Below are 14,122 nucleotides of genomic sequence, written 5' to 3' on the forward strand. Positions count from 1 at the left end.
CAGTGTCCGGCCGCTCATAGCATAACGGACATATTCTTTAACAAGTTTCTCTCATATGTGATGCATAACTTTAGCCATACTTAATGCGTTGTAGCACACTTCAATATACTGAAATAAAATGACTTGGCAAGATGCAATCTAATCATAGATTTACAAAGTACATTTAACTCTTCTCATCGAAATGAAGTCATGTTCATCTCCTCAATCCTCACAACATATGAAATGGGAAGTTTCTACTTCTTTTGCACTAAGACATCCTAAATCTGCTCTTTCCAATGCACAAAATTTATCTCATCAAACTTCTTGATGTCATAAACATCCCTGTCCTTAGAATACGCCATAAGAGCAAGATTTTCAATACAAAATTTGTCAGAGTCCTGTTTGAATTCGGGAGAAAATCTCAACCAAAATGACTATCAAAGTGCAATACGTGAGCAATAGACATAAATTGGAGAGTAGCAAACTGTATGTGCACGTTGTCCAACTGATAAATGACTGCCAACACAACGTCAAAGCACCTAGTCCTCTCTATACATGGCCTATGACCAAGATACGATATGGGTATCTCCAGCCACCTAATCCACCTTGCACTAGGTAACTTGGCCCCCAATGTTCAACTTAAAAAAACCTCACACATGACCCTCACAAAAAGCTAAGCAATGACACGACTATAGTCAAGTGTCAAAAATGACTATCTTCTAGACCAAGTCTTAGAAATGGCCGAGGCTGATTCTTGATTGTAAAATCATCCCCTTCAAAGAAGTCAAAAAAATGCATTTGCCTTTTGAAACGCATTTTTGCTTTCTTGAAAAAGATGAATTCTCATTATTCTCATAAAGAGCATTTAAAAACCATAAAAAGCACATTGTAAGAAGCATAATTAGGGATAACATGGCACTGCAAGTCAAATCATACACCAACGATCACTAAATTTAGTTGTAAGTGTTCTTTTGACCTATTGAAAATAGGCATTAGAGGTAGAGAGGCAAAGGGATACATTTCCATGCACCGCCCATGAGGACAGAGGATCTTGAATTTACTTTTAGCATGAGCAATGGGCTCTTGGATGTCTTTGTCTTGAATCTTTTCTTTTGATGCCAATCGATGGAGTGATCTACTTCTTCCTAGGCTTCGACTCCCTCACCTCTCTCTCTCTCTCTCTCTCTCTCTCTCTCTCTCTCTCACACACACACACACACACACACACACACACACACACACAAATTCACAATTGTTGCATGCAATGTCGGTGTAGTTGATCCTCATGACAACGGAGGCAAGAGAAGATGGTCTCGATGAGCCAAACATAATTCGTACTATTTTCAATCGATACCATGTGCAATGCATAAGACACACCGAACGAGATGTTCTATAGGAGTGGGAATCAGGTGTAAATTTTGTGATTGAGAAGAAAAACTATGATTTATTAGAAGATCAATTTTCAATGCCAAACTTGAGGTGTTTTATTGCAAAGTCTACTTTACCTAGTTGTGGACAAGATGGTCGTTTGTTGTGAACATCATTGAAGAAGTTGTTGACGGGTGATATGCTAGAACAATGCAAACAACTCTCCAAGTTCATTGTGCTAGTTTGCTCAGGCAAAGGTCTTTTCTTTTACTAACAAATGTTAGTAAGGTCTCCATTTTTGGCCTGCCCAAAGGGCCAAGACCATAGTGATGTGTTCCCTTTTTCTTAGTGAAAAAGGAGAGGTTGTTTTAAAAAAATGTAGAATTTTTTGATTGGTTGGTTGCCACACACTCATTAGATTTGATTTGTAGATAAGTTAGTGGACACTCATTGTTTTAGAAGCTTGTCGTGAAAATGATGAAACATTGTGGTTTGGAGCTAAAAATAGCAAAAAGAGTTTTAAGGTTTTCCTACACAAACATAAAATTTAGTTGGTAGATCAAGATAGGAAAGATCCCTTGAATCCTTGATGAGGTCGCTTCATCAAATAAGTATTACAAAAATATTAAAAAGACAAGCCTCTGAGACACCAACCCAATAAAGGTAGTGGAGGCCACATGCCCCACGCCCAAGGCATTCAAACTTCACAGGCCAGCTCAGAGAGAGAGAGAGAGAGAGAGAGAGAGAGAGAGAGAGAGAGAGAGAGAGAGAGAGAGAGAGAACTGCATGGAATCTGCACCTGCGTGTCCAAGTGGGCACTTGCATAGCTCCGCCTACTCGCCATGGCTGTGAACGCAGGAGGCACTGATGGGAAAAGCTATATCTCCGCCTCCTCGCCATGGCTGTGAACGTCATCTAGCCATAGCCCGCTTGACAAACTCATGCACCTATTGGACGCAGACGGCAAGACAGCTCAGCTTAGCTTTGAAGAGTGTTGCGCCCTCTTCTGCCTCTCCATGCCCTTGAGAAAATGCAATTCTTGCAAGCTATGGGCTTCCTTGATGCAGCAACAGCTTTATCAATGATGTCCCACCATACATGGTCAGTGCTAAGGTGGCCATCCCTTCCCTGCCACCTAGCTTGTGACATGCGGGGATCAACAGTCCGTGCAACAACTTCAGAAGGCACAATTCCACCAGCCAGCTCACCAATTGGAAGCCCCAGTTTTTTTGCATGCACCCGTGGCCCCAACCCCTGGTTGCTCCTATTGCAGCAACGTCAGTCCCCACCCCTAACAACTCATCCTTTGCCCGTGCTCTGCAAGCCCAAGCCAAGGCACCCAATCTTTGCCTTCTTCCTCCCTCGCCTCCTGTACACACACACACACACACACACACACACACACACACACACACACACACACACACACACACACTTATTTTAATTTGCAAACCGGAGGTCAAGGCCATGGCGGGAGCCAGGAAGAGTAGCGCAATGGAAATCGAAGGAAGTTGAACACATCAGCAGCAATAGGAAACGAAGGGGTGCTATCCAGAGTCGAAAACACCGTTCGACAATCAGAGGTTTTCCATGAGAGCAAACGTGCTGCTTCTAACACACCCCGCTTTAGCAAGAAGCTTATGTGGAGCACGGGCAAAGCTACTTGGATTGCCAGTACTACCTTCCTCATTCTCGTGGTTGCCCTTGTTATTGAGATGGATCGTGAAGCATAGCTGGCTGAGCTTGAAGGTCACCGGGCCAGTCTCCTTGGAGCCCCATCTCAACCCCCTGGCCTTGGTGCGATGACGTGATTGTGTGTCGTGGTCATTGGCAAAAGCTCCAGTTTCAAGGATGCGGTTCATGTAAAGAAGATGGGTGTAGTTGTGATGGCCAAGTGTTGACGGCCATCATGATTGTGTGACAGCCATCATGATTTTATCTAGGATGAGCTTTTCTAAAACTGTCTGCAAAGTGTTTCGAAGAAGCATGGCAATGTACAGCTTGAGGCTTGATTATCCTGCATTAATTTTGAAAGTCAATCTTATTTCAACTTCTTTTAGAGGTAGGCCCTCCAAGGGAGTTTGTTGGGAACATGACTGTTGCTTTTTACGTCTGTAATGTAGACGTGTCTTTTCCCATTTCAAAACCCGGGCGTAGGAATTTGCTCAGGTAGGACTATTCATAAAGCTAGTTGCGATAAAATGGAGTTTTGAATGTTGAAGGCACCATGAAGGACCTTTGGGAGGTCAAAGACTGGTATTTTTTTGCATCGTTTTAAAGTGAGATGTTGCTCTATTAATAGTTGTTTATAGACTTGCTCAATGTGATGTACTTTTGCCATCAAGAGAGAGAGAGAGAGAGAGAGAGAGAGAGAGAGAGAGAGAGAGAGAGAGAGAGAGAGAGAGTCCGCAGCTCTTCACCACCACCAGGCTGGGCTTCATGTGTAATGGATACAAATAGAGAACTGTGGTCATTTGATATATTGTGAGCTTTATAGAATGTCTTGATCTTTGGCTAGGTTATGTGAAATTTTGAGGCAATTTAGAAATGGTACGAGAAGAGAGAGAATCCCTTTTCTTCTAAAAAGTTTGAAGGTTCCTTGAAACCACTACATGCCTTCAGAGGCAAAGAATGATAATTGGCCAAGTTGAACACCCTTGTTTGGTAGTACTGTATGGTGTCGGTTGGTTGAGCAACATAAGTAACTAACGACTATGATCCCATCTTATTGTGCTAATGTATACACCCATCACAATGCTTGCTTTTGTCACTACACTTTCCTAAAGGAGGAGAGGGGCATTGTGGAGAGAGAGAGAGAGAGAGAGAGAGAGAGAGAGAGAGAGAGAGAGAGAGGAGAAGAAGGGGGAGAAGTTGCAATATAATTTTAAGAGAATTTCATACAAAATGGGGGGCTTCACAAGAAATATGAGTAAAAACATTAGTCGTTTTAAGGAATGAGGTTCTGAACAAGATTTATATAGTTTATCATCATTAGATATATGTACACTAAAATGAGAATGCAAGGGTTTCTTTGTCTTTGTGTGAAAATAATAGGATGTGTGCGGACATGTGTATAATCTCTTTAACTACAAACAACTTTGAAAGGCAAGGCAAAGGAGTGGGATATGTGTGTTGACTCCAGTACCTGTTTTTAAGGGCTTCAATCCAAATCTTTTAGAACTCGATTCCATAGCCTCATCACGGTTAAGAATTAAACAGTTACACTATTGATGCTATTTTTTAAAAGGTTGACTCTCCACATCTCTCTCTCCCCTTGCAACATAAAAAACTTTTGCTTCTCCTCTCTCTCTCTCTCTCTCTCTCATGTACTACATTATTGTAAAGCATTAATTTGGATCATTATTACTAGGCAAGCCTCATGATATTATCACTTTTTTCCTTCTTGTTTTTTTTTAAAACTCACAATAGTGAGTTTTGCAAAGGTATACCTAATGGCTTCAAAAGAAATAAATTCACTACCTACCTACATAGTGCATAGTGCAAAGAAGCTCTAAAAGAAAGAAAAGTCTAGAGGAAAGATAAATAAGAAAAAAACAAGTGAAAGGGTCACAGTGGCTTTCTAAAACAATTACTAGAATTATGCAAGGTGAAGCTTCACTTTAACATTGTGTGTGTGTATGAGTGTGTGTAGAGATGAGTAGAATTATGCAAGGTAAAGCTTCACTTTAACATTCTAAAACAATAATATGCAAGAAAAGTCAAGCACATTAAGATGGTGAAATGAAGAGTGAAACGAAAGGATCCATTTACTTTTTAAAATTTTAAAACTGAAATAATATTTAAGGCAAGTCTCAATCATCGCTGAAAACATTGAAAGCATGCCTAACCCCTAGACACTACTCTAAGGCTTCTTTTACAAGGCCAAAAAAAGAATACACTTGACTTTTGCATGTGAAAGAATGAAGGGTTCAAAATTTCTTTGCTACTAGTGGTCCTTTCATTTCATGACTCACTATAGATTCTTTCCAATTTTTTGTCCAAGAGATGTCTTTCATTTCATGGCTTAGAAGTTAGTATAGATTCTTTTCGATCTTTGGTTAGGGGAAGGCCATAGAGATGCTGCAAAACTTGTGCAAAAGAGTCACTATCTATCAAAGTGAGATACTGATTTATTGACTTGTTAGATTAGTACATATATTATATCTATATTAACAAGTGAAAGGGTCATGACGACTTTCAAAAACACTAACAAAGTGATAAAATTGTTAGTTGAATTAAATTGGTATCAGTGTTTGGGAAAGGATTACCTCAGCTTAGTCTTGAGCCGATTGAAAATCGAGACTAGCTAGCTACAAACCATGGTAAACGAAAGAAAAACTGATGAAACATGTGAGAAAGTCGTTCAAAAATTTTGCAAAATCTTAAAATTTTTGCTAGTATTTTCAGTTTTCTTCTTTGTGAGGAGGAAACTCGACCACCAGCAGCCACTTAATAAAAGAGACTTTTGGAAACGTTAACACTGACTCGAATCAAGCTATAGAATGCAAGAAATGTAAAGCCATGTGAAGTTGTGAAATGAAAGGTGAAATAAAAAGAAACTAATCAATATATGTATGTGTGTACAAAATTTATTAGAATTATGCAAGGTGAAGCTTCACTTTAGCATTTTAAAACAATAGAATGCAAAGAAAACATGTGTGTGTGTGTGTGTAAAATCTAATAAAATTATGCAAGGTGAAGCTTCACTTTAGCATTCTAAAACAATACAATGCAAGAAAAGTAAAGACATATCAGGATGTGAAATGAAAGGTAAGTCTCCATCATGGCATGGCACTGAAAAACAATGAAAGTCTTCCGAACCCAACACAACACTAAGGTTTCTTTTAAAAAGCCAAAAATATATCAATGCACACTTTAAAGTAGAACACCTCTCTTTATATGGACATGAAACATCCTTTTACTTTCCAAATTCCATGAGGTTTTTCATTTCTTTGACTTACCTTTCACTTATGCATTTGAAATGTTTTACAAGAATTTTTGGTTTTCTAAAAGAAACCCTTAGTGTTGGGTTGGGTTAGGGGGACTTTGATGGAGACTTACTTTTCATTTCACATCTTGTCTTTACTTTCTTGCATTCTATTGTTTTAGAATGCTAAAGTGAAGTTTCACCTTACATAATTTTAATAAATTTTACACGCACACACACACACACACATGTTTTTTGGCCTGAGGAAAACCATAGGGTTCATTGTGTAAAGTTGTTGCAAGACTCAGGTCATTGGATTCTTTGGTTAGATGAGCGCCACATAGCAAGGGTCTTTGTAAAATAATTTTGTTGTCCTTTTTGTTTGTTTACATCACCTTCTTTAAGAGACAAGTCTTTTGAATAGAAAGCTAAAACTTTTGAATAGAAAGCTATTCTCCAAGGTAGCATTTACTTTCTCTGCATGCTTGAAAATGACTTTAGAGATCAAGACATTAAACAAATATCATAGGAGTTTGATCTTATGATGCAGTCATCGAGAAAGTCTTTTTTGTCTAAGTGGCAAGTTTTCTCCTTATACAAATACAAAATGGAAATACTAGTATAAAATTTTTAATTTGAAAAAAATTCAAACTATTTTCTAGTATATTTTATCGGGTTTTCTCTCCTTTGCCATCCTTTGCAACTAGCTAATCTCGATTTTCAATCGGCTTAAGCCTAAGCTTAGACACATCTTTCTCAAACACTGAGGTATTGATAAACGATTCTCTCATTTGAGGATTTTTAAAAAAAATCACTTTACTAAATTGTTTAATTATTTTCTATGTTTATTTGAAAGCATTAAAATATTCTTTTGTTTTGATTTTTAATGTGTCTTTTTATTTTACTTCCTTTTTGTTTTATTTTGTTTCGAAATACTAATGTGCTATGTGCACCATTTACCTTATCATTGGGTCTCTTCCATAATATATAAGCCATTTGCGAGTAGCGAGTAGTGAGTACCGACTAGAAGAACATAAAAAAATGAGACTTACCTTAAATGTTATTTAAATTTTATTTGTTTTCTCTCATATAGCCTTATGTAAACCATAATGAACTTTCACATTGTTTTTTTTGGGACTCCATAAGGCCATTGTAAAAGGGTTACATTTTGGGTGCAATTGTGGACCATTGGTTAAAAAAGCTTGTTGATTAGTGATACATGGCAACAAACTATCTTTTTTGGCTTTCTAAAAGAAGCCTTAGAGATGTGTTACGTTAGGATACTTTCAATGTTTTCAGTGATGATTGAGACTTACCTTAAATGTTATTTTGGTTTTAAAGTATTAAATGGATAATTTTATTTCATCTCAATTCTAGTAAGTTCTATATTACATACATACACATACATACATACATATATATATTAATTAGTTATATATATATATATATATATATATATATATATTAATGAGCAAACCATGATAAAGAGAAAAAAAATCGGTGCAATGATGTCAAAACTTAGCTCAAAAATCCTACAAATTTCAAAAAATTTACTAGTATATTTGGTTTGCTTCCTTTCCGAGGAAGACACTTGATCGCTTAATAAAAGAGACATACTCGAATAGTGCTTCACCTTATATAATTCTTCTTAAACTTAACCTAAAGATTTTATTACTTTCGTATTGTTTTAGAAAGCCATCGTGATCCTTTCACTTGTTACTTTTACAGATTGAGATTGGGGACCTTACTGAGTTAGATTAAATTCAACAAATGTTATGAAGGTCTCCATTTCTTAAGAACATAGTTTACTCGCTCAAGCTAGACTTACCTTTCACTTATGCATTTGAGATGTTTTGCAAGAATTTTTATTCTTAGAGATTGGGAGCCCTACCAAGTTAGATTAAATTGAACAAATGTTTGGAAGGTCTCCATTTCTTAAGGACATAGTTTACTTGCTCAAGTTAAAATGTGTGCTTGTTGCTTAGTATATTGGATGGGCTAGATGAAGTAGGGAGTTGAGAAATAATTTGCATTAAGTTTGTGGTTATGTCCAACTCCACTATACATTCAATTTGGCTTTTAAATCAAGATGCTCATGGCTAGACGACCTTTATGGAAGACACTAGCCAATGTCACCTAATTGTGAAGCTCCTTCTAGGTGATTAGAGAATGATGTTGGTCTTAATCCTTTAAAGTACTGGTTGAAACTCCAATAATAAGTACATCGTTTGTTATGTGGTGAAACTTCAAAATGCTACTAGGCTCCTTTTCTTTGGGCATGGAGGAACGTGATTTGAAAATGTGACCTTCAAAATGTGGAGCACTAGGTCGGGCCTATCTACAATGAGGACATAGTTTAGATTGATCACTTGTCATCAATATTTGTAAAATGTGTTACAACCCAAGGTTTTTGATAGCACAGAGCCCAAACTCTCCATGAAGATTCTTATCGTGAGACCTAGCTCATGAAGGTCAAAATTGTTACGGTAGTAGTTTCAATTGTATTTGCGCATCCAGTAGTTGTTTGGTTAGACCACCCTACACTATGGATTAACTCAATGATCTCAAAGCCAAAGTTCTAATAACCACATCTATAGATGCCTGAAAATAACAAACAAATGGAAAACTTAATTTACCCTTTCTTGTGTAGCTCTTTGGATTACATAAGTAGTCCTTGGTGCAAATGTGGACCATTGGAAAAAGCTTATCGATTAATGCCACATGGCAAGTTAATGATAATAAACTTTATTTTAAATTATTATTTTTAAACATTTGTGAGAGGCTGGTGACATTTGTGTACCTCTCTTTAAAGAGGGGCATTTCACCATTTGTGTACCTCTCTTTAAAGAGGGGCATTGAGACTTTGAGTATTGTGTCAAACCTTATTTTCTATGCTTTTGTAATATATTGTAAACTAAATAGTTGATTGTTGTCACACTTTTTTGCCTCCTAAAGGCCTTAGCATCCATATGGATGAAGGTAGTTCAATTCTAGTTGTGAGAAGTGTGTCCCTCAAGAAACTTTAAAAGTCTTGAAGAAAAAGACATCATGTCCTTTCAAATTTTATTTGTCAAAGCTGCATTTATGTTTGCTAGAAAAAGGCTTTAGAAAGCAAAAAAATAAAGAGTTTATCCATAAGAGTTTGATCCACGATGTGGAGTATTAATTAAATATTTGTTTTCTAATATTTTTATTTATAAAAAGTTTTTTCATTTAAGGACTTTACAAAAATGTAATTTCATTAGATGTGAAAAGGTACGGCAATTTGTTTGCTAAATCTGTAGCCATGAGACTTGTCATAGCCATGAAAACATTGGAGTAGTCAAGCAAACACATTGTTATCTAATTGCTTGTTAGGACAACCATTATGTGTGCATCACAATAAAAAACAAGAAAATCGAGATACCTTGTGGAAATTCTCTCTCTCTCTCTCTCTCTCTCTCTCTCTCTCTCTCTCTCTCTCTCGTGTGGTGATAGAAAAGTGAGAACGAGCAGACTCCATCTGGAAGAATGTCGTGGCCCCTTCTCTCTCTTTGCCTCTTCGCGAACATCGACGGCCACTTGCTCTCTCTCTCTCTCTCTCTCTCTCTCTCTCTCTCTCTCTCTCTCTCTCGCTTGGCTCCTTTCACGAGGATGAGGGAACGAATGTAGTGCAGGCTCCCCCCCCCCCCCCCCCCCCCCCCCCCCCCCTTCCCCTCTCTCTCTCTCTCTCTCTCTCTCTCTCTCTCTCTCTCTCTCTCTCTCTCTCTCTCTCTCTCTATTGTCCTCTCGTGGACCTCTGCAGTGCTCTCATGACTTTCTTATAATTCTAAGAACATTTGATCCAAAAGAACGCACTCCGTATCTCCACCTTAGAACAAATTCGAACAACAAATAACTTACTTCCTTCTTTTTTTTGTGTGCAAAACTCACAATACGTGAGTGGTATAGTATTAAGCATAACCAACAAAAAATTACAAGTAAGAGCCATGCTCACAGACGAGCTAGGGTATCAAGAAGACCTTTCCACAACAAAGTAGACCGTAGTCACAACCTCAACATACCAAACACTGTACAACCAAAGATCCACCAAGAACGATATCGAGGAGTACATAATAACCATCCGGAGCGGTACAAGCCTCAAAAAAAAAAAAAAAAACCATCCCGAGGTTACCAAAGAACCCATCAGATCTGCCACACCCAGTGGAAATCCCCCTCAAGAGAACGGAATACACCATAAATACATAAGAGCATACCAATAACATATCAAGGCGAGAGAAGAAGACAATATTGCCGCAACAACAGGGGGGAGGCTTCAACCTCCATCACCTTGCAGAGGACCATCAGACTCAAACACCATCACCAATCCAAGCTTTTGATGGAGAGCCAAGCACCGACGAAGGAGCCCACCAATGCCGGAGAACGACATCACGAGGCCATAGGCTGAAAGGGAAGCCCACCCCATCGGAGAAAAACGCAGTGCCACCAAGCATGACAAGTCCTGCCACCACCAAGCCACCTTGCCAAGATCTCCTCCCTACGAAGCACAAATAGGCAGACGATCCGACTTCGAACTGAAGCGGGCTGCCGCCAGGCCGGAGGGTTTCAAAAATCGGCTCTTTGCAGCATCTCTCAACACAGCCTAGAAGGGAGAAAGTAGCTGGGTGCCCCTTTCCCGGACACAATCTTGCCCCCACGCCATTCGCGCCCCCTTTAGTATATAGCTTGATCAAGTGCATGCCGGGCCCTCATGTAAAATTGAAGCCAAACCCCAAACTGTTCTCCTAAAGGGCCCCCACCCGATGAGCTGGAGCCATTCAACGTAGTCGTGTGTCAGGGTTGGGAGACCCTCGCTGCAAGTGAGACAGCCAAAAGTAGCTTTAAGATTTTTTCCTCCCTAACGATCTAAAATCTTGTGTTTAGGGAATTTACACAAATAACTTACTTCCTCAAACCTTTCACCGTTTCTTTGCGCTCCCATTATCGAACTTCCCACTATGTTGCATCGGCATCCTATAGCCAGCTGCCAAGTGGATGCATTTTGAGAGCCAGATCGCTGTAATGCTTCCAAGTCCCAGGTTACCCAGGTAGGTAAAGCACAAGAGTATCTAATGATGTGTTGAATAACATGAACGATATGTTCATGAGCAGGAAGCTACGATGATGATGGCGAGTGAACAAACGTCACGCAGTCAAGAAGCAGCAGGGCTGTAGCTTTGATAAGGAGATGGAAAGAGCGGCGGGATGGCAGCTCTCCCTGCAAGATTGGGAACAGATCTTCTACGATTTCAAAGGTCGGAATCGTAGCAAATGGCTGTCGCAGTGCCCAGGCCTCGCCATCCTCGAGCAAGCCCTCTACATTGTTGCCAAGAAGGACTACCCCTTCAAGCCGCAGCTGCTCGCTTTCATTGAAGAGAACATTGATGTTCTCATAGGTGATGATGATGCTGAAGAAGCCCTTGGCAGCGTTGTGGAGGCTCTTCGTACTGTGCTGGAGAGCCCCCTTGACAACCTAAATGCTTCAAGCCTCCTTAAAGAGCAGATGATGACCACGGCCACTGTTGCCATGGTGGTTCTCGATGGCTTACACATAGCCTTGCATCACCTTCAGGTGCTCGTTGAGGTTCTCCTTGGTGTCATCAACAGGCCCAATCATGGGTTAGACCGGCAAGCACGTGGCACTGCTTGTGAATGTTTACGCGAGCTCGAGAAGGCGTACCCTTGCCTCCTTCATGCATGTGCTGGCCATATTCTGTTCCTCTTTCAGAGTGAGAGGACACATGTGGCACAAAGCTACACTCTTCTTCTCACCACCACTTTGCACAATCTTGCATGCTACATGTACACAACCCCAGGATCCAGATCTGGAGGAGCAAGCTCGTTCCTTTCAACATCGGCGCCTTTGACACCATTCTCTGTTCCATCTTTCCTGGTTACATCTGACCCTGGGGAGGAAGCCCTTTCTGTCCCTTCGAGAGAGCTTACTTCTGGCGTTCTAAAAGAATTCAGAAGAGTGGTTGGCTTGTTGTTGGAACGTCCCCAGCTTCTCACATCAAGTGGAATGTTAGAGTTTGTGTCTAGCCTCATTGACATCGCAGCGGCTTTGGAACTCCAAGGTTCCATTCTTAAGCTGCAGCTATACAGTTTTATCTACACATACAATCCTCTTCTTTGCCAGGTTGTGCTGATGATATACTTTCATTTCATGGACTCATTTAAGGGTGAAGAAGGTGCTATCTTCAAGCGTCTCAATCTTCTTTGCAATGATCCGCAACAACCGTCTGTGATTCGTTTGCTGGCTGTCCATTGGTTGCTTGGACTAGAGAGGCTTCTTTTGAGCAAAGATAGAAAACCATACTTGGCAATGATGGCTCCAAGCATGTACCCACTGATTTATGATCCTCTTTCTCTCAAAGCCTTAAAGCTGGATACCTTGGCCCACTGTGCAGCTTGTGTGCAATCAATGGGGACAGAGATTGTTACGCAACAACAAAGTGGCATGTCCAATGCACCCCCTCTTCAGAAAGCAGAAGCTGCTAGCAAGCTTTTCAAGGATGGATCTGTTTGTTTGTCTGCTTTCCGTTGGCTGCCATCATGGAGTTCAGAGACTCGCCTTATGTTTCGGATGATGCACAGGTTCTTCACTGTGGATGTCATGCACTCTCAATCTGAGCCAGATGATGATGTGGAGCCTTTTCGATCAGCATTATTTAAGACATTAGAGGTGACTTGACCTATGCTCATTCAATCATAAGTCTTTTGAAACCACAACAGAAGGTTTAAATTTAATACAATGGGGGTTGATTTTTACAGGCACGTCTTATATCGCTTTCTTTGCAGTTTCGAAGGCTAGTTCCTTGCCTTTTGATGCTTGTGGACAGGTTCCTTCTATGTGACTCACACAAGAGGCTGGGAGAACACTTGCTTCAGATTTTTAATAAGGATTTACTGCACCAGGTGACCCCCGATAAGCACTTGCCTGCTTATTTCCCAATTTTGGAGCGCATTGCAGAAAATGGCAGCATACCACCCGGAGATATTGTTGATCTTATCAGTGAATATGCTAGAAATCAAGCTGCAGCTGTAGGCACTGAGAATCAGAGTTTATGGGTTCGCGGAAGTCAGGTGTTACTGATTTGTAGAACCATAATAGTGCATCATTACAGTTCTAGAGTATTTCACCCTCTCAGCCATCTACTCGCCTTCCTTGTCTTTCACTTTCCAGACTTTGAAATTCAGGATAGTGCAAGGTAAGTTTGTTTACTCAGGGATTTTGTCAATAACTCCAAACTTTTTAGTTTATTATCATTTTATATTTTTACTGTGTTATCTTTTTAAGGCTTTCAATCTTTGATCCCTGAGAGTTGTGTGCCCTATTTTACTCCCCTGCATCGAATCAGTGGTGTGATCCTTTCGCCGCTCTGGGCGCAATTCGCCATGTAGATCCTCTGAGAAACAGTCCCCATAAGACGTAAGAAAGTTGAGACTTTAACAAATTTGAATCCTCATATCTCTAAATGGTTTGACAATGATCGGGAAAGCAAAAGGACTTAATTTCATTAACTTGGAACTGCCGAAGATGATACAAGAGGGACTGACTTGCCCTAAAGTTTCACATCTAAGACTAGATCCTTACCCTTGCCCTAGCTTTGTAGCATGCCAAAGACGCCCCTCAAGTGGCATTATATGGAAGTCCTACCCAACAGCGTGATGAAGCTTGCCTATCAAGGATGTCACTGCAACCTCATTCCTTAGTGCTGCTAGAATTTGTCCATATGTGGCCCTAATCCTTAGGCTTCACTCGTAGTTGAGCCACCCTCTCTAGTGAAATGAAGTTGGCCTTGGCTCCATTGTCGAAGAAAATAAGAG

General features: G+C 40.1%; 2 protein-coding genes across 2 annotated transcripts in view; one reads left to right on the plus strand and one right to left on the minus strand.

Moving 5' to 3' along the window:
• Positions 1–2,325: 2,325 nt before the first annotated feature.
• LOC147454883 (uncharacterized) lies at positions 2,326–3,209 on the minus strand. Its single transcript, XM_086517444.1, has 2 exons — positions 2,968–3,209; positions 2,326–2,611 (listed from the first exon to the last, which is right to left on the minus strand). The coding sequence occupies exons 1-2, from the start codon at positions 3,207–3,209 to the stop codon at positions 2,326–2,328; spliced, it is 528 nt and encodes a 175-aa protein (XP_086373570.1).
• Positions 3,210–11,265: 8,056 nt separating this feature from the next.
• The window catches only part of LOC147454884 (AP-5 complex subunit beta-like protein), a 75,233-nt gene continuing 72,376 nt past the window's right edge, over positions 11,266–14,122 (plus strand). The window contains exons 1-2 of the mRNA XM_086516702.1: positions 11,266–12,977; positions 13,067–13,503. Coding sequence (XP_086372828.1) covers positions 11,481–12,977; positions 13,067–13,503 — 1,934 coding nt within the window. The 5' untranslated portion in view covers positions 11,266–11,480. The remainder of the gene's footprint in view (positions 12,978–13,066; positions 13,504–14,122) is intronic.

This window comes from Adiantum capillus-veneris, chromosome 7 (assembly GCF_014529385.1).
Source record: "Adiantum capillus-veneris isolate H3 chromosome 7, ASM1452938v2, whole genome shotgun sequence".
Classification (NCBI taxonomy): Eukaryota; Viridiplantae; Streptophyta; class Polypodiopsida; order Polypodiales; family Pteridaceae; genus Adiantum; species Adiantum capillus-veneris.

Excerpts from the sequence above, each read along its gene's own strand:
- LOC147454883 (XM_086517444.1), bottom strand. The coding sequence starts at position 3,209 with ATGAACCGCATCCTTGAAACTGGAGCTTTTGCCAATGACCACGACACA. Across the intron at positions 2,612-2,967 it reads AAGCTTCTTGCTAAAGCGGG|GAGCAACCAGGGGTTGGGGC; the intron begins GTGTGTTAGAAG and ends TTGCTGCAATAG.